Source organism: Emydura macquarii, unplaced genomic scaffold (assembly GCF_026122565.2).
Source record: "Emydura macquarii macquarii isolate MOO-44397 ecotype Brisbane River unplaced genomic scaffold, CSIRO-AGI_Emac_v2 contig_1483, whole genome shotgun sequence".
NCBI classification, from domain to species: Eukaryota; Metazoa; Chordata; order Testudines; family Chelidae; genus Emydura; species Emydura macquarii.
In genome coordinates, this window is record NW_027131620.1 from 25796719 (window position 1) to 25820839 (window position 24121).

A 24121-nucleotide genomic window follows, 5' to 3' on the forward strand; every position below is an offset into this window, starting at 1 on the left:
TCCTGTGGTGGCCTGTGCTCATTAGACTGTCAGCGCCGCAGGGCAGGGTCTCTCTTGCCTGTGTCTCTGGGCAGGACCTGAGCAGGCTGGGGACACTGGGTGCTATAGCTATAACAGGAACATCCAGCCCCAGGAAGTGAGAGCCCCAGCCCATTGCGCCCGCAGGCATGCTCAGTCCAGGAGAACGCAGGTGGGTAGGAGGGGAGCCTGCTGGGGCTGGTTGCAGGGCATTTCCCGGGTGCTGGCTGCACTCACTTTTTGAGTTTCTCCTCCAGTTGCTGCTTGTCATTCTCCAGATCCATTACAGACTCCTGCGTCAGCTTCAGATCCCCTTCCAGCTTGCGCTTCGCTCGCTCCAGGTCCATTCGTATCTTCTTCTCTTGCTCGAGGGAACTTTCCAGCTGGAGAGAAGGAAGAAATGTAGATTAGTAAGGGAAATATTCCCTCAGCATTGACACCCCCTGCTTCTCCACACCCTCCTTGCCTCTGAGAAAGGTCCCTTCTCCATTGCTGGGAGAAATCTAGCATGGCATCTAACACATGTCCTCTGCATCAGGACAGTTCCCCCTGGGGTCACACAGCCCAGCCGTGGATCGGGGGGTCCCCCTGGGGTCACACAGCCCAGCCGTGGATCGGGGGGTCCCCCTGGGGTCACACAGCCAAGCCGTACCATGGGATTGCTGTCACCGGTCTTTGCATTCATGTTTTACTCACATCATCCACTTGCTGTTCCAGTTTGACTTTGGCTTTGGTCAGCGTGTTGACTTTGTCCTCCTCAGCCTGCAGGTCGTCTAGGGCCTGCTGATGTGCCTCCTGCAGCGCTTTCTTCTCCTTGGTCAGCTTGGCAATGATCTCATCCAGAGCCGCCATTTCTTCAATCAGGTTTTTAACCTAGGCCAGCAGAGGGAAGAAGAGAGCCCAGCTCCTCAGGAGTTTGGGTGTGCGGGGGGAGGGGGGAACAAAACCCAAGAACACCCTGTCACCACCGCCACCACTACCACCACTGCCTTCATCACCCCACCATCTTCCTCACCACCACTGCCTTCATCATCACCACTGCCATCACCACCACCACCACCGCCTTCATCACCCCACCATCTTCCTCACCATCATTGCCTTCATCACCGCTATCACCATCACCACCACCACTGCCTTTCTCACCACCACTATTACCACTTTTCTCACCACCACCATCACCGCTGCCATCCTCACCATCACTATCACCACCACCACTGCCCCTGCCTTCCTCACCACCACTGTCTTCCTCCCCACTGGCAGCACCCTCCCTATCACTATCATCACCACCACGGCTGCCTTTAGCCCCATTGGTCTTTCAGGTCCATAATGGCTCTCTTCTTAGTCCAACGCTTTCACCAGCTACACCAGGCAAAACCGAAGGTAGTTTTCATGGCATTACCCCGAGCATCACGTCTGCTGCACAGACTGTGTGATGCTCTGGGGCCAGGGAGGTTTTTGCTTTTTCACACATTTAACTTCTACAGAGCCTGGCTGTGTTTTGCCCAGCCCTACCTGAGACTCAGCCCCGCCTCTCACGCTCTAGAGCTACTGCACTCTCACTCCTTGAGCCAGGCCCTGGGTTCCCGCAGAGCAACCACAAGGTTCACGGAAGCCATCGGGAGCATGGCCGCGGAACTCTGTGGAGCCCCCAGTAACTGGCAGCAGCGGCACAGTGGCCCCTCTCACAGGTGGTGCTGGTTACCTTGTTCTCTGTGGCATGCTTCTCCTTCTCCACCTTGGCCAGCGTGATCTCTAAGTCATCGATGTCCTTCTTCAGCTCCGCACATTCATCCTCCAACTTGCGTTTCTTGGAGGTCAGGTCTGCGTTCATCTCCTCCTCGTCATCCAGACGCTCCGTCAGCTCTTTCACTTTGGCCTCCAGCTGGATCTTGGCTTTGATCAGCAGGTCACAGCGCTCTTCTGCATCAGCGAGGTTGTCTTGTTCCTGGGAGAGTGCGCAAGGAAACACATGCTCATCCATTTCCTCTGGGAAATAGCACCTGCCAGGCCGGGGTCCTTGCCCCGGCAGAGACCACTACACCCTCATTCTCCCAGACACTAGCTGCTGATGCTAAGCTGCCTGCTCTGAGAGCAAGCACAAGCCATTCAGGCAGATGGAAAGCGAAGGAAGCTTTTTCTGGCACATTCCCACCCTTTCTCATCCCATCCCTTAGGGCCAAAGGGGAACGGGAGAGCTGCTGCTGCTGTTCCTTCTGCTTCAATTATTTCAGGTGGTGGGAGGTGCTGGATGAACATCCTTGAAGACCGCACTCCAGGGAATAGGCACGGCTTGGGCAGCAGACACTCAAGCTTCCCACCCATGTGCAGCCTGTTCTGGCGGGCTCACCTTTGCAGAGTGACCCCTTCATTCCTCAGTCTCTGCACTGAAACAAGGGTTCCTGTTATGAAGGGACTTTTTGTGACATGGGGCATTTGCTCCGCACTGGGCTAAGGCCTTCCATCGCATTTCACGCAGGCCACTGAATAGCCATCAGATGGCAACCACCCAGGACCATTGCTGCCCTAGACTAGACTGAGGAGAGACCCATTCTCCATTCCATAGTCTGGCTCCTTTGAGCCATCCTGTCCCCAGTGTCAGGCCCTTCTCTGAGCCCGGTGTCCAAGGTGCAGAAGGGTCGTGGGGCCCATCTCGGGGACGTTTCTGGCACTTGGTACTGCCAGTCCAGCAGGGTAAGCCCCTGCTAACCCTCTCTCACCAGCAGCATCCGCACCTCCCCTGCCAAGGAGTTGTACAAGGGGCTTACCGCCTGAAGCTGGAGAGACAGGTCATTCTTCTCCTGGATCATGGTAATTTGTTTCTCTTCGAGCTCCTTCCTCTTTGCCTCTGACTTCTCCAGAGCTTCCTTCAGCTTCTGGAACTCCTCCTTCAAGGTAGCCATTTCCTTCTCGGTCTGGGCCGACTTGAGCAGAGGCTTGATCTTGAAGAAAAGCTTCATCCAGGACCAGTTCTTGACAGCATTGAAAGCGCGGATGTTCCACTGAATGGTGTAGAGCGCCTCCCTGAGGCACAAGAAGAGCAGACTCAGGCACACTGTCACGGTCAGGGACACTCTGCCAGCTATCTCTACAACGAGGGGTCAGGGCGAGGATCCCATCCCACAGACACCTTCTGCTTAGCTGGAGCCCGCGGGGATAGGTTTTCACAATAGCTCAGCGTGTTGGGTGCGTGTCAGGGGCTGGAAACCTGGCCCTGGAGGCAGCAATTGCTGTGACTTATGTACATTATGTGCACATACCGTGCTTATGTACATTAACAGGAGTCAGGTCTGGGCCAGGCCTGGTATGCAGCGTCTCCCAGGGGGCTCTATCAGTGCATCCCCAGCGAGCCCTCCACACTGACTAGGAGACTTCCCAAATCGGGGACGTGGCTTTTGGTCTCCTGCTGCCAGGCCACTCCCAACCCCCATGCAGATCTGCCCTATCTCTGCAGAATGATCCCTTTCCAGGCCCTGCAAGCCGTGGAAAAACACTTCTCAGGCAGATCCAGCTGACATGAACCCACTTCTCCTGAGCTGCTGGGCTGCTTTCCTTGCCAGCAGGCTAGAGAATCCACCACCCCTCAGCCTGAGAGGCCCAGAAAGGAAACTGATCTGGCTTATACAGTTGCCATTCCCTTGCCAGGAGTAATAACACTCATGGATGTCACTGCTGCCTGTACAGCAATGGTAGAAGAGACCCCCTGGGTGGAGCAGGGAGGGGAAAGGTCATTCCGTTCCAGGGAGGAATTTGATATTTCAAAATTTGGTTTTGTTCTGAATTGGAATGAAATTCTCCATAAAAGGGAATGGAGCCCCAAGCTGTCCCAGAGCCATGAGCTTGGGAGTTAAGGCTTCTAGGCCAGGGGTCCCCAAACTATGGCCCATGGGCCGCATCTGGCCCACCGACACATTTTGACCAGTCCGCTGAGTCCATTGGCATTACAATTAAGTGTGGCCCTTCATAACCTAAGACAGGGGTCGGCAACCTTTCACAAGTGGCGTGCCACGTCTTCATTCCCCCCTCCAGGACCCACCCTTCCCCCTGAACCCACCCCTCTCCCACGTGATGTGAGCCCAGCGCCCTGGCCAGGAGGAGCCGCTCCGGTCCACCATAAGAGCAAGACTGAGTGATGAAAGTTTGGGGACCCCTGTTCTAGGCTCTCAGCTCCCCATCAGCTCCCCCACGCAGGCTGCCCAGGAGCTGGGCAAGGGAGCTGGCAGGAAACCAAGCAGGGAAACCAAACTTCATCAAAATTGAGCTATCTCCACAAAATGTTTCAATTTTGATTAATTGGCAAAGTTCGGCAAAAAAGGTTTCACTGGCATTCCACTCAGCCCCACCCCGGGCTTGTCTGACCTGCCGGGCATGGCGGGAGGCTCATCCCTGCCTGCTCTGATTGGACCGTAAAGGGTAAGCACCACTGGCAGGACTGGCCGTCCCTTTAGCTGCTCTACCTCCGGCTGATGATCTTCTGATACTCAATGCGCATCAGCCGCCCACGGATTCTGGCCTGCAGCATCGTCAGGATCTTGGCCAGGCGCTCATCTCGCATCTCCTCCAAAAGGCCCAGCAAGCCGGCTTTGAAAAACACCTGCAAGCCAGGGAATAAGAGTGGAGCCCATGAGCCGAACGGGCACCCAAACCTCTCTGAGCAGCCGTCAGGTCAGCTGCGTGTGCTTCAGGGCCACTCACAGGGGCTCAGGGCAGCTGTTGGCTGCTCACAAGAGCTACCTGAAACAGCTGCTGCAGCCTCTTTGCCCTGCCCAGGGCACCATGTTTCCTTGGGCATATACTCCGGCTCTGCAGCAATTTGGCATCTCACCCACAAGGGGGCAGACCCCCTGGGACCCATTTCTTCAGCTGCTCTATACTCACTCACCAGAGCCCTCCTGGCGACATGTGCTCCCCACTGTCAGGACAGGGTCTAGGTGATTTCTGAGCCAGAGACTCCAATACACACCATGCACTGGGGTGCTCATGGGCTCCTCCCAGGCGGGATTCTCTCCTTCCTCCCAGCCTGCCTCTCCGCCCTTCCCCAGCTACCCCATCAGCCCCTTCCCGCTGCCACATGAGTCACCCCCACCCCGCCTCCTCCAGGCAAGCAGCCTTCCCTGGTGTGGAAGAGCAGGCAGGCAGGGCCGGGGCCTGCAGGAGGAAGCCCTAATCCAGACAGCGCTGGGGGGGATTTGGAACAGGCGCTGCGGGGCAGTGAGCACTGGGGAGAGCAGAGCAATCTCCTCTCTCTGCCGCTCTCCAAGGAGGAGTCCCGTCCTCAGGGCAAAGCAGCAGCCCTAGCTCCTGTCACTGCCTGCCCAGTCCAGAGTCCCTCGCCTCGCTCACCTTGGTGTGACCAAACTTGTACTGTGAGTGGTCAAGGTCCAGGGAATTCAGCAGCTTCTCCGTGGCCTTTCTGCTGTCCACAAACTTGTCGTCAGGAATGGCGGCAGGATTCAGGATCCGATAGCTGCAGAGACACAACAGAGGGGTCAGCGGGGGGGAGCTGTAGCTCCCTCTTATCCCACACAGAGAGGGACCCAGCCAGGAGCACGTCTGTGCGACACAGGCTGTGGCCTTGCTGCACACGGGAAGCACGATGGCACAGGTCATGTGCCGGCGCCCAGCGTGCCAGGCCAGCTCACAGCTGCCTCCTCGCAGCATCAGAGCCCTGGGACAAACCCTGTGCTGGGACCTGCAGGATAAAAGCATCATGTGGGCCGAATGGGCAGGATCAGAGCCAGACCACGCAGGCAGCCAGTCGGGCCTGGGTCTGACTCGGATGCCGATGCCTCTGTGCAGCTCTGAGCTTGGATCACAGGGACAGGGAAGGAAATGAGGTGGGGCCTCGTTATCTCTGGACTGACATTCAGCCTCTGCCTTGCTCTCCAGCCTCTAACCCCAAACTCCAGCATTTGGGCGAGGGACGGACAGGACTCTGCTGCGGCCACGGAGCCAAGAGGCATCAAGGATTTCCTGATGGCCTTTGCCCTGGGAAGCTGGATGAAGGCACCATGCACCGCAGGGTGGGCAGCAGGGGGGGGGGAGCGATGTATGTGCCAGGTTCAGACAAGGAGGCCTTGGGGAGCGGAGCGGGGGGCTGATCTGCCCTCTGCCCCAGCTAGTGCCCAGCAACCAGGGAGGCGTGGGAGAGCGAGAGGGGAGGCCTTACCGCTGCTTGAAATCAGCATAGAGGATCCTGTTGGGGAAGCCTTTGCGGCAGATGCGAATGCCCTCCAGCACGCCGTTACAGCGCAGCTGGTGCAGCACCAGGAAGGCATCCATGGCTCCTGCAGAGGAGAGAAGGCAGGTTGTGTTGGCAGGCCTATGTCGGCCGGACTGGGGCCTGAGCCTAACCCCACGGGCAGCTGGGGAGCTGAAAGCTGAACCTCCAGTTGGAGCTGGATTTGCAGATGGCCCCTGGTTTAATAGCAGGGTTAACCCCCTCCCTGGCCCTGGACTGAAACCCAGAGCTGTGGCCTGGGCCCCTCTGCTCTCTGGGGGTGGCCCGGGCTATGTGCGTCTCCTGTGCTATGGCAGGACACGGGCTCGCAGGGTGCTGGTGCACAGCCTGATTCCTAGCTGTGGAAGGATTCTTCTGCCCTCTGCCGCTCAGGGCAGGAGAACCTGGGCGGCATCAGAGCAACATCCCCAAAGCGCAGGCCTGTTAACGCCAGCTCCTGAGGCGCAAGCCATTTGCCCCTGGTTTTAGAGCCCTGTAAAGTATCTTGTCATTTTTGCATGTGGGGGGCCGATGTGTGGAAAGGGGGCTCTCACATGGCCCACTCTGGGCAGCCCTAGGGCACACGCTGCAGCTGGAGGGGAGTGCTTCCCCGGAGACCCCCTGACCCCCGACAGGGCAGAGAATTCATGGGACCAGGAACCTCAAGGACACCTCTCAGGCCTCCTTAGCTAGAGAGCCGTGATAAGCGGTGGGGGACACGATCCTCAGCACTCAGGTGGGAACAGGGGGAACCTCACGCACGCAGCCCAGAGGAGACGACGATGGGCAGCCATTAATCCGAGTGCTGCACTACCAGCCCCATTCCTGGGTCACCCCGCCAGCGCAGCCCCACGGCCAGGCTGCTGCATACCTGGGGTCTTGGTCTCGTTGGGGATAATGCAGCGGACGAAGTGCGGCTGGGTGGCGCGCAGGTTTGTCATCAGCTTGTTGAGGTTCTCCTGTAGGGCAGGCGCACGGGTGAGGTGGGACAAGCTGCCTCTGCCCTGCCGGGCGACGCCACTTGCCCCCCCCCGTCCCTTCCCCTCCACCAGCACCCAGTATTGGAGACCCCACCTTGCTGTCCCACGGCTGGGGCCGAGTCCCCCTGCTAGACTCTAGCCCCAGTCTGAGCCCAGAGCAGGACCCGCCCCCTCCCCGCTCTCAGCCTGAGGGGCCGGGGCTGGCAGCGATGTGTCAGCTCTGCGGAGTGGGGGACGAACCAGTGACAGTGCGGCCCTGAGCCAAGCCTGGTGCGCACAGGGGCTAGGCAAGCTTCTGCTCATGCCTCAACCCCGCCAGCACCCCCCTGCTCGCCCAGCCTGGGTTCCCCCATCCCTCTTCTCTGCTGCCCCTTAGCCCTGGCCTGGCTCATTTGCTGGGAACATCTCATCAGGGGCTTTTGTACCTTCCCAAGGCTGTGGAAACATCAGCCTAAACCCTGCTTCTCTGGAGAGGTCTGTGGGAGATCAGGGCCTGCAGCATGCGGGAGGTTCGGCATGCCATTCTCCGCAGGGGGTTGCCATGCACGTCATGAGCGGGCACCTGGAGGACGCCCCTGAGCTGGCTTTCACTTGCAGCTTGAGGATGGATTTGACCCCAGGAGTGTGAAGGCGAGAGCCAGCCACGCAGCTCAGCTGGCCTCCCCCACTCCAGCCACACTCCTTGTGGAAAGATACTGACATGCAAGGACAGAGCACGGGGGCCAGGGGGAGGGTTTCCCGCCCGGTGCAGCTTGTCTCTCTTGGGGCACGGCACACAGGGGTTAGCGTGATGCTTGTTTCTGGGGCTTCCTTGCCCTTTGAGAGGCTGCGCTAGCCACCCTAAATCTCTGCCCTTCCTTGTGCCATGCCACACTGCCCCCCTCTCGCAGGCCACGGCAGGCAGACCCCTGCTCTCGGTAGCAGACTCCCTACAGCAGCCAGACAGACCCACTCAGTGGTCTAAGGCAGAGAGGCCTTCCTAGGGCACAAGTGGGTTGAACACGGGGTCATCAACTCTGAAGCACCCCTCTGATGCTGGAGCAAATGGAGACCGGAAGACTGGGGCTAGACCCCCCAGTCACTGCAGGGTGAGATTCTTCCCGCAGGATCTGACTTTCGGCTTACGCCCACCCATCTGGTCTGTTTCCCCAGCTGCCTTAGCCCCCGGCGGGACAGAGACACCGCCAGGGTGAGTGCTCTGACAGGTTCAGGGGCATGTGTTACACTGAGCTAGCCGTTGGCTCAAGCCATCTCCCAAGGTAGGAGAGCTGCTGGGCTGCCGGGGCAGAGCCCCGTAAAATCCACCTTCCTTGTCTTCTGCCAAGGGCTGTCCTTCCCGCAGTCAGGAGTGAGGGGAGAGGTAGCACAGACTTAAAGTGATGTTCATGTAGTACATTATCTAAACATCACTGCAAGTCTTAACTGCCGCTCTCTCGAAGGCGGAGACGCTGCCGGGCAGCACAGCCATCGCGGGGTCGGAAGCAGCACAAGCCTCACCGCAAAGGGGGGCATTTTCTCTCAGGCTGGGACCACGGGTCCTTCGCTGAGTGTGAGAGGGGCTAGCAGCAAGGGGCCGAGGCGGTTCCCGGCCCATCACAGAGCATGGGACCTGGTGCGCCCACTCATCAAGAAACACCAACCCTGTAGGGTCTTTGTGTTTCTTGCAGCTTCAGGGGCTTGTGCGGGAGATGCGCCCGGGCTGTGCGAGGGCTGGAATGGAGTCTCTGAGGGGACCCCCGGCCCTGAGTGTAGGTCTCGCTCTTACCTTATGCAACTGGGACACTGTCTGGAAGGAAGCTGCCTTCTTTCGCTTCTCCTTCACCCCTGACTTCGGTGGCTCATCTGTTGGAGGGGAACAAGGTAAATTCATGATGCCAACAAAGTATTGCTTTGTGCTCTGCTGTGTCTGCTGTACTTGGAAGACACCAGATCGCATGTTGGTGCTGCTCTGGGCCACAGGCCAGCCCTGGGTTTGGGAGTGTGCGAGGAGGGAGGAGTGGGTGTGCGAGGAGGGAGGAGTGGGTGTGAGACGCAGGAGGAGTGGGTGTGTGAAGCGGGAGGCAGATGAATGTGTGAAGTGGGAGTGAAGTGGGAGGAATGGGTATGTGAGGAGAGAGGTGATTGTGTGAGGTGGGAGATGGGTGTGCAAGGCGGGTGAGTGTGGAGGCAGGAAGAATAGGTGGGAGGGGGGTGGGTGTGCGCTGGGCCCAGCGTGGCAGTAGAAGGCCTACGAGTGTGGGGGCAGGGCCATTGGATGGGGGTGTGCGTTAATGGAGGGCAGTGCCTGGGATGCAGGTGTGTGCTGCAGGCAGTGCTGTGTGTGTATCTGAGGCCCCATCTCTCCCTCGCTGGGAGTGGAGACTGGCTTGTGAGTCCTGGCATGGGCAGAATTCCCCATGGCGCAGACTGTGGCAACCCTGCCAGCACCTGGCCCCAGGTCTCTGTAAAAGAGGAAATGGCATCACTTACCCTGGGCCAAGCCTGCAGACTGGGGCAAATTTCTGCTCCCCTCTGGTTTTGTAGAGCTTTCCCTGCTGGGATTCCCCCTCACTCCCATGACACCATCCCCCCAGGCTCCCCAGGACTAAGCTGCAGCACCCCTGGCCCAGGGAGCAAGAGACCGTGAACGGGAATTGACTCCAGATCTCCCAGGAATCCATGCAGGCCCCCAGTCCGCGTCTCTTGGTGAGCAGCTGATGGCCTGTCAGAGCCGATGCATGCCGCAGGCCTGCTGGTGCCAGCAGAGAGCAGTTCTGGGCAGCTTGAAGTGTTACCTGGGGGGTGAAAGTGCTGCCCGGGAGTCAGTGTGCGAGGGGGCAGGGCCACAGCTCACCTGAGGAGGAGCTCACGTAGTTCTCATATAAGCTGCCCAAGAGCTTGTTCTGCGATTTCTGGAAGACGCCCACCACTGTCTCATTCAGGGGGTCTTTATTCTTATCCAGCCAGCCGACAATGTTGTAGGGCACCTGTCACCACAGAACAAAGAGAAGGGGGTTGGCAGCCCACACAGAGGGCCCATGCGGCCTGGGGAAGAGAAGGGCTCGGCCGGGGACGTACCACTCCTGCATAGTGCACCAGCTCAAAGTGCGCCTCATATTTGCGCTTCTTGTCTGGCCGCGGCTTCTGGAAGTTGGGCGACTTCCCGATGTGGTTGTCGTACAGCTTGGCCTTGAAGGACATGTCGGAAGCTTTCGGGAACATGCACTCCTCCTCTAGGATGGAGAGGATTCCCAGCGGCTGCAGGAAAGGATACCCAGGAGCAGGTTGGAGTTCGGCACAGCCGGGAAAGGACAGGCCAGGCCCCACCCTATCGCAGCCCCTTGTCCAATCCCTGGCACAAATGCAGCCATCCTAGCACCTCCGTCGCATGGGGGACTCGATCTACGCTACTGGCTGGGGACATGCCGGCCCTTGCCAGCGAGGGAGAGCCAACATTCAGGTCTCTGCAGAGGTGCTGGGAGAATGTGCCACAGTGCAAACTGTCTCCACCTTGTGATGGCATTTCCCCATCATTCCCTCCCCACATCCCAAACTCTAGTGTGGAAATAGCCTCCACACCACTGCCTTCTGGTGTTCCCCTAACCAGGGAATTTTCCAAGGCACAAGCTGGATTTTTCCTTGATCCCATAGGCCTTCTGCCTCCCTAAGAATGTGTTTTTTCCCTCGTCTCGAGCAGTCAGGGCTAGGCTGAAATCCAGAGTGCATGGAGGGGTCAGCAAGCCACTTAGAATGCCTGGTGGCAGCCAGTTACCATCCCCCTGTAATAAAGGGATCCATCAAATGGTACCGCTCAGCTTGCTGCTGGGTTACAAATAGGGATCTTCAGAGTCCGATGCAACCAAAATGTTTGTGCACCCCCGCCCTGTCTCGCACAGCCACCCGAGCAGTCACTGACCCCCATCTTCATGCCCCATTACCTTCTCAATCAGGTCGATGCAGGCCTGCAGGTCCAGTCCAAAGTCGATGAAGATCCATTCGATGCCTTCTTTCTTGTATTCTTCTTGCTCCAGCACAAACATGTGATGGTTGAAAAACTGTTGCAGTTTCTCATTGGTGAAGTTGATGCACAGCTGCTCAAAGCTGTTAAACTGCAGGCAGAAACCAAACCGCTGGGTCAGTCACAAAGGGGAATGTCGTGGGTCCCAGTGAGTCACTGCCTCCACTGTGCCCATGTGGACAAGCCCAGCTGGGGTCCCAGGCCAGAGCAGGCAGAAAGGAACTCAGCTGTGACTGAACCTGCACTCTGGCTCTCAGCAAAAGCAGAGCAATGCCCGGGGGCTGTATTCATGAACTGACACAGGAGGTCTATGCTCCATACATGCCCATAGCTTCATGGCAGAATGTCCAGAAGCCCTGGGAAAGCTGCCTGTGTGGCTATGGCACTGAGTTGGTTAAATCCAGGTTGCCCCTGCAACCCACCTCGAAGATCTCAAAGCCTGCGATGTCCAGCACGCCGATGAAGAACTGCCTGGCCAGCCTGGTGTCCAGGGTTCTGTTGATACGAGTCACCAGCCACTTGAACATGCGATCATAGGTAGCTTTAGCCAAGGCCCCGACTGCATACACCACCTGCCAATGCAAACCGGGAAGGGCTCGTCACGTCAGGCCTTGCTCCCTGTTGATTTCATTCTGTCTACACCTAGCCCGAGACTGTGCGGAATCAGATCTGCTCCCCTCCTGGCGGAAAGGGGAATGCTTAGCCCAAGCTGGAGAATTGCTGCTCTCTCCGAGGGCCATTCACAGTTTGTCATTGACTCAGTCTGGGTTTTTGTGCTCATGCAGCCATTTATCTTGTGCCTGTCTCTCCTGGCTAAGGGTCAGGGGAGTGTTGGCCCCTTGCTGACACTCAGTGAGGTGTTTGGTGTGCATCTCCCACCCAGCCAGCACCAAAGGGCAGGGGGGATGAGGAAGCAGGATCCTGAGATGGACAGATCCCGGGGCCAGTGGGAAAAGGCCAGCGCTCCAGGCCAGCCTGACTGAGGGAGCCAGGAGGGCGGGAGAGTCCCATCCTCCATGTGAGCTGGAGCTGCCTGGGCAGAGACCAAGGCCGAGCTAAGGACAGAGCAGCCAGCGGCTCACAGCTGGGAGGCCAGAGAAAAAGCCCAGAGAGTCAAGTTGAGCAGAGCTGAGTTGAGGCAGAATGGGGCTGGAGCCGGAGCTGGAGCCGTCTGGGGCTGGGGCAGGAGCCGTCCACGGTGAGTGAGCAGCTGGGAGAGCGAGGGGGACCCTGGGCAGGGCCCGGCGCAGGGAGATGCCACCAGCCCAGAGGCCTCGCAGGCCAGACTGGGAGGGGGATCATGACCCGGACAGGGGCCAATGCTGGGGAGAAAGGTCCTGCCCCCTAGCACCTGGGGGCGTGTGGCCACTGCCAGACCACGTATCCGACCCGCAGCATCCCTGCAGCGCTGCCAGGCCTGGGCAGGCATCCGGGGACATGTGAGACACAGACTGTGAATGTCCCTGACACCCAGAGACGCTGTGTGGGATGCCCCCTGCCAGGGGGGCGTTGGGTGTTTTCCTTTGACCTTTCTCATCTTTTCTTTATTTTTTAATTTGTGGCTGTTTAATAAATTGTATTGCTTTGCACTGTATGCATCAATCAGTGGGTCAGGGAAGCGCCCAGTGCACAGTTAGTATCCCGCAGTGGGGACACCCAACCCCCTGCCCTAAGTGACCATGACAAGGTTGGGGGGTTGAACCCCAGGATTCCTGGGCCCAGCCTTGTCGGGGTTACAGGCACCCCATCACACAGGAGAGTGGGAGGGGAGCCCTCGAGGTCAGGCCGGCCTCTGGGTAAAAGGAGTGGGGGCAAGGACTCGGATCCTTTTGCTAGACAACTCCACCAGGGTAATGTATGAGCCAGGAAAGTTCCCCACAACAGTGAACCATTCCCCCACTTACATAAGGGTACGTTGGAGCCGTCTGTCAAGGATGTGCTGGGATCCAGATTAAATTTAGGGTGATTTAGGAGCCTATGGACTTTTGGAACCCCAGGCTCCCAAGTGTCTAAGTCACTTCTGCAGATAGGAATGATGAGCAGTGTGACTCCCAGGCTGGCATGCAAGCTGGGCGTGCACTCTAGGCCAGGCTTGCAATCTTCCCGCCCTGGACAGTGGGAATCTCCCGAGAGCTGATATCCTGTAAGGTTTCCACCATCTCTAGCCAAAATTCTTGTGAGATTTGGGTTGCAACTGAAGCAGAACCACAGAAATTAGGCCCCTTTTGTGTTTGGATCCAACCCAGGCCAAACCACAGTGTCCAGGGATTTGAACCTAAACCCTCTGCAAAGCAATGGGGTTTGCACTGAAATTCCAGCCATGGCCCATCACTGTAAAATGCAGTGGTCAAAAAAATCTGGACATCAATGCAGTGCACTGTCAGCTTCCAGGTCACACCAGGAATGAATAACCGAGACAGCTGCTGAGAGCCAGCAACAGCAGGATCAGCTTCCGCCATGCCACCAGATGGGGTGACCTCCAGAGCTAAGTGACCTGCGCCGGGAATGCCCCCGAATCCATCGCTCTCTTGCAGGGCAGAAAGCCAAGGGATCCCAGGTAACAGGGCAGGCACGTGACTACAGCACCAGCACACTCACCTGTTCCACGTTCTGACCTTTGGTCACGTACTCATTGCCCACTTTCACTCGGGGGTGGAGCAGCCCTTTGATGAGGTCAGCTGAGCTGATTCCCATGAGGTAGGCGGCTTTGTCAGCACCTGCAATACACCATCAGCCCGGAGATGGGCAAACTCAAAACAAAAAATAGAGACTTCGATGGTGCAAGTGATACTGTCCTAATTCTGCTGGCTTTCGCTATATATAGTCCACCCACCTCCCCGGTGGGCAGGGTCTGTGTTGCGTTCTCCAGAGTAAAGTGTGAAGGTGGAGTTGTGAGGGGCTTTTGGCAACTGGACTATTTTTGCACGTGTGCCTCTCGGAGGCATTGCCAACCTGGAGAATCTCTGTCTAGGAAGATTTGTTTCATCTTAACTATGCAGGGGAATTGTTTCCTGGTAGACCAACGGTCTCTCTGCCAGTGAAGTAGTGCCAGCATGTACCTTGAACTGTGTAACACTCACGGAGTGACGTGCTCAAATAGTGAGAACTGCCCGAGCAAAGGTTTCCTGCACAGCCTTTTCTCTGCCCTCTTGTGTGTAGATGGGACAATGGAATAAAGGAGATCAATAAAACCAAATCATTCCATTGCATAGCTCAGCTGCTTAGACAGAAGCAGACACAGTGTCCTGCACCAAACAGATGCTCAGAGAGGCAAGGGCTGCTGCGGGGAGTTCTGTGCACTGTGGGAGGCATGGTTCCTAGTCAATCGACATCGTCACATGAGGCCCATTGACGTGTGAGAGGAATGTGGGAAAGAGAAGGGATGGGGGGATGAATGGAAGGGGATGGTTTCAATGCTCCAGCCCTGTGATTTGCTGCCCAGCAGTGGAAGGAGTTCATGCACTCTGCTGGGCTCAGCAAAGCTTTCGCCAGCCCTACTTGGCTGTGTGGCAAACTCACTTTCAGTGCCCTCAGCCTCCGCCTGCTCCTCCCGCTGCTTCTGCTTGAACTTCATGTTGCCGAAGTGCATGATAGCACCCACTATTTTATAGCAGCCGTACTTCTCGTCGTTGCTGAAGCCCAGGATGTCCATGGCATGCTGAGGAGTGACAAGCAGTGAGGGTAAGCCTGGCCATTGTCACAGCAAAACCACCCCCACCAGTGAACAGGGACAAGAGCTTGGCAGTTTGACTTGCACCCACAAGGGGCGTTCCAGACTCCCAGGTGGACCCCGGGTCCGCAGGCTCAGCGTGTTCATACACCCCATCACAATGCATCCCCTGTGCAGTGTGGCCTACCCTGAGTGAGCAAAAATCATGGGACAGCCCTGCAAAATCATGATTGGCTGAGAAATCATAAACTTGGGGCTATTTTCATTTGTTGTCTGTTTTTAGCGCCTTTACTTGGGTCACATCTTCTAACTTTTCTCTGCAACCTTGAGGGCTAGAAACTCACTTCTAAGAAAGAAAGAAAGCAAGCAAGCTCAGATTGTCACATAATCACCTGACTCTAGGACCTGGGCCTTTAAGAGAAAAACTAAATACTGCGAGACTCATGACATCATTGTGAACGTTGGCAACAGGAACAACTGGAAGTAGAGTGGGTCCCAAATGTTCTGTCAAAACTATTTTTAAGTGAATTTGTTCACAAAAAAAGGTCCGTTGAATTTCAGTTGCAAATGCTGAATTTTTGGCAAAAAAAAATAGCACCCCAAACTATTTTGATTACAAGTAAAAACTGTCAGCAGAAAAAAAAAATGTCCAGAGCTGGGACACTGTGCGCTATGCATCTGCCATTGCTTTGAACTTCCAGACTGCAATGGCACAAATTATCTTTTGTCAATTATCTCATTGTTCATCTATGTTACTTAGCAAAACTCAGCCTCAATAATTTAACTTCGAACATAAGAGCTGCCATATTGCAGCAGACCAGTTGTCCATCTAGCCCCATATTTTGTCTCCAATAGTGACCAGTACCAGAGCTTTAGGGGAGTGAATGGAACAGGGCAGTTGGAATCTTCCTCACGTCCTCTGTAGTGACAATTGATGTAAAGAATTCATTTAGCTTCCCCGCAATGGCCTTGTCTTCCTTGAGTGCTCCTTTAGCACCTTGATCGTCTAGCAGGCCCCCTGCCTGTTTGGCAGGCTTCCTGTTTCTGATGTACTTAAAAAATTTCTTACTGTTAGTTTTTGTGTCTTTAGCAAATTGCTTCTCAAATTCTTTCTTGCCCTGCCATATTATAATTTTACACTTAACCTGGTGTAACAGTTTGTGTTCCTTCCTATTTTCCTTAGTAGGATCTAACTTCCAAATTTTAAAGGATGCCTTTCACCTCTAACAGCCTCTATTACTCTGCTGCTTAGCCATGGTGGCAGTCTTTTGGTCCTTTAATTGTCTTTTCCACTTTGGGGTGTACATTTAGCGAGAGCCTCTTTGATGGTATTTTTAAATAGCCCCATGCTGCTTGCAGTTCCTTTTAATTTAACATGTCCTCATTTTTATATATTTCCCCTTAAAGCATTTAAAGTTAAAAGCTGCCACGGTGGGGTTTTTTGGGTATTACCCCCTACAAGAATATTACATTTAATTACATTATGCTCACTACTACAGAGCAGGTCAATTCTAGTTACCTCTTGGACCAGATCCTGTGCTCCACTTAGGATTAAATCAAGAATTGCCTCCGCTGGTGGGTTTCAGGACTAGCTTTTCCAAGAAGCAGACATTTATGGTATCTAGGAATTTTATCTCTGGCACCCTGAGCATAAAGATAGTTGTGTTCTCATCCATCCTCCTTGTTCAGGGAAAAGGTCCAGGTAGGGACCGTCGCATTGCGGAAGTAAATGTGTGGTTACGCAGGTGGTGTCGGAGAGAGGGCTTTGGATTCTTCGATCATGGAATGTTGTTCCAGGAAGAAGGATTACTAGGAAGAGACGGGATTCATCTAACGAAGACAGGGAAGAGTATCTTTGCAGACAGGCTGGCTAACCTAGTGAGGAGGGCTTTAAACTAGGTTCGACGGGGGACGGAGACCTAAGCCCGAAGGTAAGTGGGGAAGAGGGACACCACAAGGAAGCAGAAGGAGGAGGGTGCAGCAGGAGAGGCCTCCCGATTCATACTGTGAAAGTAGGCCAATCGGCTACTTATCTCAAGTGCCTGTACACAAATGCAAGAAGCCTGGGAAACAAGCAGGACGAACTGGAAGTCCTGGCACAGTCAAGAAACTACGACATGATTGGAATAACTGAGACTTGGTGGAGTAATTCACACGACTGGAGCACTGTCATGGATGGGTATAAACTGTTCAGGAAGGACAGGCAGGGGCGAAGGGGTGGAGGAGTTGCACTGTATGTAAGAGAGCACTATGATTGCTCTGAGCTCCAGTATGAAACTGGAGATAAGTCAGTTGAGTGTCTCTGGGTTAAGCTTAGAAGCAAGAACAATAAGGGTGATGTTGTGGTGGGTGTCTGTTATAGACCACCAGACCAGGAGGATGAGGGAGATGAGGCTTTCTTTACTCAACTAGGGAAAGTTTCCAGTTCACAGGACCTGATTCTCATGGGAGACTTCAATCACCCTGACATCTGCTGTAAGAGCAATACAGCAGAGCACAAACAATCCAGGAAGTTTTTGGGGAGTGTCGCAGACAATTTCCTGGTACAAGTGCTGGAGAAACCAACTAGGGGCCGTGCTTCTCTTGACCTGCTGCTCACAAACAGGGAAGATTTGGTAGGGGAAGTAGAAGTGGGTGGCAACCTAGGCAGCAGTGACCATGAGATGGTCGAGTTCAGGATCCTGAGAAAAGGAAGAAAGGAGAACAGCAGGATACGGACCATGGACTTCAGAAAAGCGGACTTTGACTCCCTCAGGGAACTGATGGGCAGGATTCCCTGGGAGGCTAATATGAGGGGGAAAGGAATCCAAGAGAGCTGGCTGTATTTTAAAGAGACCTTATTGAGGGCACAGGAGCAAACCATCCTGATGTGCAGAAAGAATAGCAAATATGGTAGGCGCCCAGCTTGGCTTAACAAAGAAGTCTTTGGCAAACTTAAATGCAAAAAAGAAGCTTACAAGAAGTGGAAGCTTGGTCAGATGACTAGGGAGGATTATAAAAACACTGCTCGAATATGCAGGAATGAAATCAGGAAGGCCAAAGCACAATTGGAGTTGCAGCTAGCAAGGGACGTGAAGGGGAACAAGAAGGGTTTCTACAGGTATGTTGCCAACAAGAGGAAGATTAGGGAAAGTGTGGGCCCCTTAGAGAATGAGGGAGGTGACCTAGTGACAGAGGATGTGGAGAAAGCTGAGGTACTCAATGCCTTTTTTGCCTCTGTCTTCACAGACAAGATCAGCTCCCAGACTGCTATACTGGGTGGCACAGAATGGGAAGGAGGCGAACATCCCGCAGTGCTGAAGGAACAGGTCCAAGACTGTTTAGAAGGATTGGACATAAACAAGTCCATGGGGCCGGATGCAATGCACCCGAGGGTGCTGAGAGAATTGGCTGAGGTATTTCAGAGCCATTGGCTATTATCTTTGAAAGCTCGTGGCAACAGGGGGAGGTCCCTGAGGACTGGAAAAAAGCAAATATAGTGCCCATCTTCAAAAAAGGGAGGAAAGAGGATCCAGGGAACCACAGACCGGTCAGCCTCACTTCAATCCCTGGAAAAATCATGGAGCAGGTCCTTAGGAAATCCATTTTAAGGCACTTGGAAGAGAGGAAGGTGATCAGGAACAGTCAACACGGATTCACCAAAGGAAAGTCATGCCTGACCAACCTGATTGCTTTCTATGATGAGGTGACTGGCTCTGTGGATGTAGGGAAGGCAGTGGATGTGATATACCTTGACTTTAGCAAAGCTTTTGATACGGTCTCTCACAGTATTCTTATCAGCAAGTTAAAGAAGTATGGGTTGGATGAATGGACTATAAAATGGATAGAGAACTGGCTAGAGCATAGGGCTCAACGAGTAGTGATCAATGGCTCCACGTCTAGCTGGCAACCGGTCACAAGCGGAATGCCCAGGGGTCGGTCCTGGGGCCGGTTTTGTTCAACATCTTCATTAGTGATCTGGAAGATGGAGTAGATTGCACCCTCAGCAAGTTTGCGGATGACACTAAGCTGGGGGAAGTGGTAGATACCCTGAAAGGCAGGGATAGGATACAGAGTGACCTAAACAAACTGGAGGATTGGGCCAAAAGAAATCTAATGAGGTTCAACAAAGAAAAGTGCAGAGTCCTCCATTTAGGAAGGAAGAATCCCATGCACAGTTATAGACTGGGGACCGATGAGCTAGGCAGCAGTTCTGCAGAAAAGGACCTGGGGGTAACAGTGGATAAAAAGCTGGATATGAGTCAGCAGTGTGCCCTGGTTGTCAAGAAGGCTAATAGCATATTGGGCTGCATTAGGAGGGGCATTGCCAGCAGGTCGCGGGAAGTGATTATTCCCCTCTATTCGGCATTGGTGAGGCCGCATTTAGAATATTGTGTCCAGTTTTGGGCCCCCCACTACAAAAAGGATGTGGACAAGTTGGAGAGAGTACAGTGGAGGGCAACAAAAATGATTAGGGGCTGGAGCACAGGACTTATGAGGAGAGGCTAAGGGAACTGGGCTTGTTTAGTCTGCAAAAGAGAAGAATGAGGGGGGGATTTGATAGCAGCCTTTAACTACCTGAAAGGGAGTTCCAGGGAGGATGGAGCTAGGCTGTTCTCCGTGGTGGCAGATGACAGAACAAGAAGCAATGGTCTCAAGTTACAGGGGGGGAGGTCTAGGTTGGACATTAGGAAAAAGTTTTTCACTAGGAGGGTGGTGAAGCACTGGAATGGGTTACCTAGGGAGGTGGTGGAATCTCCATCTTTAGAGGTTTTTAAGCTGAGGCTTGACAAAGCCCTGGCTGGGATGATATAGCTGAGGTTAGTCCTGCTTTGAGCAGGGGGTTGGACTAGATGACCTCCTGAGGTCCCTTCCAACTGTAATATTCTATGATTCTATGAAATCACCCATTACTGCACTTTTTGCTGTTCTAGGCTCTCTAACCTCCCTTAACTTTTCACAATCACTGTCACCCATCCTGGTTAGGTGGTCGGTACTATATCCCTACTACTATACTCTTTTTTTCAAGCAAGGCATTTCTGTCCATAGAAATTCTATGGTACAATTTGATTCATTTAAGATTTTTACCTTATTTGAGTCTATGCTTGCTTTAACATATAGAGCTACTCCCGCACCAGCATAACCTACTCTGCCATCCCTCTATATTTTAAACTGTGGTAATACCATGTCCCATTGATTATCCTCATTCCACCAAGTTTCTGTGATGCCTGTTATATCAATAGCCTCATTTAGTACCAGGCACCCTCATTCACCCATCTTAGTATTTAGACTTATTGCATTTGTATATAAGCACTTGTACATTTTGTCAATATTCAGTTGCTTGCCTTGATGTATTATATATAAACGTGTCTCTTTTACACTTTACTGTTCCCCAGTGGCTGCTAGCTATATTTTACTAACTTCTTCCCAATCCTCTTTACTGGGATATAGAGTTTCCTCTTTAATACATTCATCCTTAAGAGACATCCTCACCCAAATCAAATGCTCTCCACATGTCGACTTTCCCCCAGCCCTTCGTTTAAAAAATCCCCTACAATCTTTTTAATTTCACATGCCAACAATCTGGTTTCATTTTGATTTGGGTGGAAGTGGAATCCTATCCCTCCTGTATAAGACAACCCTTCCCCAAAAGGTTCCCCAGTGCCTAATAAACCTAAATCCCTCCTCCACATGCCACTGTCTCATCCCCACACTGAGACCCTGCAGTTCTGCGTGTCTTATTGGCCTTGTGTATGGAACTGGAAGCATTTCAGAGAATGATATCATGGCAGTCTTGGTTTTTAATCTCTTACTTAGCAGCCTAAATTTGGCCACCAGGACCTCTTGCCTATATTTCCGTAAGTCACTGGTATCTACATGAATCATGACCACTGGCTCCCTTCCAGCACTACCTATAAGTCTGTCTAGATGTCTCATGAGATCCGTTACCTTCGCACCAGGAAGGCAATTCACTAGGCATTTCTTCTGGTCATCATAAACCCAAGTATCTATATTTCTAATAGCTGAATCCACCACTACTAGTACCTGTCTGTTCCTAATAATTGGGATTCCCTCCACAGGAGGGGTATCCTCACTGTGAGAGGATAACATGACATCATCCAGAATGAAGGTCCCACTTATGGGATCATTTCCTGCTGCTCCAGCTTGATGTGCTCCTACCCTGAGACTTTCATCCTCCCTGACAGCACAGGGACTGTCAGACAGGAGGTAGGACCGTTCTACTGTGTCCCAGAAAGTCTCCTCTATGTACCCCTCTGCCTCCCTTTGCTCCTCTAGTGCAGCCACTCTGGCCTCAAGGGCACATACTCTGTCTCCGAAGGCCGTGAATTGCTTGCACTGCACACGGATGTGTGCCACCCCCCTCGCACCCCTCCCCCATGGCAGATAATCGTACAGGTTGCACTTAATGCAATAAGCTGGGTAACCCCCACCCTGCTGCTGGGCTTCTGCCTGCACTTTTACTCTTGGGACTTTTTTATGTAGCCTAAGCTTGGGGTGTGTGTGTTACGTGCACTGGGTTTCCTTAATTGTGTCAGTTCTTTTTCTTGTGGCCCTTTCTCATCTGCCTTTCTCATCGATAAACCCCCCCGGACTCCTCCCCTGGCAGCAAAACACTCTGTGCAGCGAAACATGAGGCAGCTCCCTCAGGCCCTGGGCTCTCACACCCCCTTCCCACCTCCTACTGAGTTCATGGGTCTAGCCTCTATGGGCCAGCCCTTTGCTCAGGCTTTGTGTAACAAACCGGTGTGTATAGCAGGGGACTGGGGGCCGGGACTCCACGTTCTATTTCCAGTTCTGTCGCTGAGTCTCTTTATGGTGCTCAAAATGAGATACTCACATTTACATGCATAGAATTGCAGGTCATTCTCATGGCTGCATGCGTCAGTGGTGCTCATACGTCCCACTGGCCATTTGCAGGGGAATGAGCCCATCTGTGCATGCAGTCATAGGAACTACACACGCACTGCCATGCCTGGTCCGTACCCATATAAATGGGGTGGAGAAGGTGCATGGAGAGTGCTGGTGAGTGAATGCCTGTGAAGCTCTGAGGCCCTGGCCGTGCAGGTGCTGCAGATGTGCACAGGGTGATTATTAATAAAAGGTCAGCAGAGCTCTCTTACTAAACTCAGCAGTGTCTGAGCAAAGCTTGGCCATGGCCCCATTTCTGTCCAGGAGTGCTCTCCCTCACCTCCCCTCTGCCTGGGCCTCTCCCCGCTGTGTCTCGCAGGGCAGGTACGTACGTCTGTAGCCATGAGCTCCTCGCCATCATCCAGGTTGTCCACAGTTGTTACGCCTTGTGAGCAGAAGTGGTAGTCGTAGGGGTTGAGCGAGAGCAGCAGCATGTCTGAGACCAGGAGGGAGGACAAGGGAAGTGAGCCATGATCCGCTCCACCGCACGCTGAGCTACATTCCAGAGCAAATTCAACTGGAAACACGGGGGCAGGACTGCAGGGGACTCTCGGGTGGGCCTAATCCTCTGCACAGCTCCAGGAATGAGCCCTGGGGCCCAGTGTATCCAGGGCTTTGCCATGGGACATGCTCTCCCTTAGCTGAGTTGTGGGTCTGCAAAGCTGGTGGAGGGCTGGGCTCCCAGGGGGATGCCCCAGACAGTGGGAGATATCTGGAGGCTGCCTGGAGGGCAGAGGGCTCCATGCAGGGGCTAAGTGTATGGGATGTTTGCTACCACCTGGGTTCCCTCCATCTTTGCCCCTAGTGCAACGTGCTCCAGGACGCTGGCCCTGGCTCACCCCACAAAAACCACTGCTTCTGGGGAGGCTCAGCTCAGCTCCCGCCCTATGGCTATGCGCTGCCATCTCAGGCAGCTTGCTGAGCAGCAGGTGCCAAAGGAGCAATGGAAAGCTACTCTGCCTCATGGCTGCACATGTCCTGGTAATGCCCCAGTGTGCCAGTGCCTGCCCACTCCCCCTATCCTGGTCTCGTTGCTTTTCCCCTAGTTTATACCCCGCTCTGCCCATCGCACTGCTGTGGATACAGCCCCCTTGCTGCAGCATCAGGCCCCTGGCACCGCCCTTCTGCTGCTGCCTGATTCCCACAGGCAGGACGGGGTGAGTGGCTGCTCATGCTCGCTGTGTGTCTATGAGCAGGGCAGGAGGAGGGCTGCCGGCCTGGATGGCTGAGGTGAAAGGCTGGAGGGCTCGGGCATCTGAAAGTAACTGCTCAGGGCTGAAGAGGGACTCCCAGCCCTGTCTGGTCTCTTGCCTCAGCTCTCACTCCCTTGGTGGAACCACCTTGTGGGTCTGGCTCTGGAAGGCCGGGCAGCCCTTCGGAAGGCCCGTCTCTTCTGCAGCGCCATCTCCCTCTTGCTATCTTAGGAACACTGCTCGGCTGGAGCCTGATTTAGATGTGGCCGTCCATGCCCTTGTGACCACCAGATAAGATTACTGCTCCACGTGGCTCTCCAGCCCTGCCTAATAAGGCACTTGTTCACCATCCAGCAACAGGCTCAACAGGCAGCGGCCAAGAAGCTTAGCACCCCCGGGGGTTCTGCCAGCCATCTCTCCAGTGCGGAAAGGTTTCCTCTCCCACTTCCTGTCACCAGGCCCCTGGATCCCAGACCTGCCCACTGTGTGAGAGGTGGCTCATGGCACAGCCTGGCAGGGTCAGCTGGGTTTATTCCCGGGCCCTCAGAGAGATCCCAGAGGGCCGTGCTGAGGAATGATTCATCTGCTCTCAGCACCCTCCCATGAAGGGATGTAATCTGGCTCCCTCTCTCCCCCGGGGAGGGCACTGATGTCGCTGGGAGCTGGGTTGCGCCGGCCAGATATAGTTCCCTCTACGTTCTGCTACTGCGTCCTCCTCCGGCTGCTTTGAAGCCGCTTACCTTGGAGCTCGGGTTTCTTCCCAGACAGGATCTGGTAGTAGATGTGGTAGCTTCTCTCGCCGGGCTGCTGGAAAATCACTCTGGATTTTTCCAGCAAGTCTAGAAACAAAGAGAGAAAAAACAGGTGGGACTTTTTCTGGAGCTGATCCAGCCTCAGGACATCAAAAGCGAGAGTTGAATTTGCAGGCACACAGGGCCTTCTGCAAATGGCTAGTTACTCACAGATATCAATGTCAGCAGAGGCCAGCTTCCCTGAGGGGCCAAAATGGATTCGGATGAACTTGCCCTAAGGGAGGGAGGTAAATGCTTAGGCTGGACAAAGGGAGTAAGGCAGAGACAGTTATAAACCGCTGAGAGGGGCAGCTCTTACAAATCAGGTGGCTGGAGGGGGCTCGAG

General features: G+C 54.4%; 1 protein-coding gene across 2 annotated transcripts in view; it reads right to left on the bottom strand.

Moving 5' to 3' along the window:
• Positions 1-24121, bottom strand: part of MYH7B (myosin heavy chain 7B) — a 51367-nt gene that overhangs the window by 11331 nt on the left and 15915 nt on the right. For both annotated transcript variants that reach the window (XM_067554507.1, XM_067554506.1), the window contains 18 exons: positions 23947-24010; positions 23725-23823; positions 22124-22227; positions 14732-14870; positions 13811-13929; positions 11635-11784; positions 11133-11303; positions 10273-10452; positions 10049-10181; positions 8981-9057; positions 7107-7194; positions 6185-6302; positions 5359-5482; positions 4473-4609; positions 2784-3039; positions 1721-1963; positions 715-891; positions 256-401 (listed from right to left, as the gene is read on the bottom strand). In XM_067554507.1, the coding sequence (XP_067410608.1) occupies positions 256-401; positions 715-891; positions 1721-1963; positions 2784-3039; positions 4473-4609; positions 5359-5482; positions 6185-6302; positions 7107-7194; positions 8981-9057; positions 10049-10181; positions 10273-10452; positions 11133-11303; positions 11635-11784; positions 13811-13929; positions 14732-14870; positions 22124-22227; positions 23725-23823; positions 23947-24010 (2525 nt within the window). The remainder of the gene's footprint in view (positions 1-255; positions 402-714; positions 892-1720; positions 1964-2783; positions 3040-4472; positions 4610-5358; positions 5483-6184; positions 6303-7106; positions 7195-8980; positions 9058-10048; positions 10182-10272; positions 10453-11132; positions 11304-11634; positions 11785-13810; positions 13930-14731; positions 14871-22123; positions 22228-23724; positions 23824-23946; positions 24011-24121) is intronic.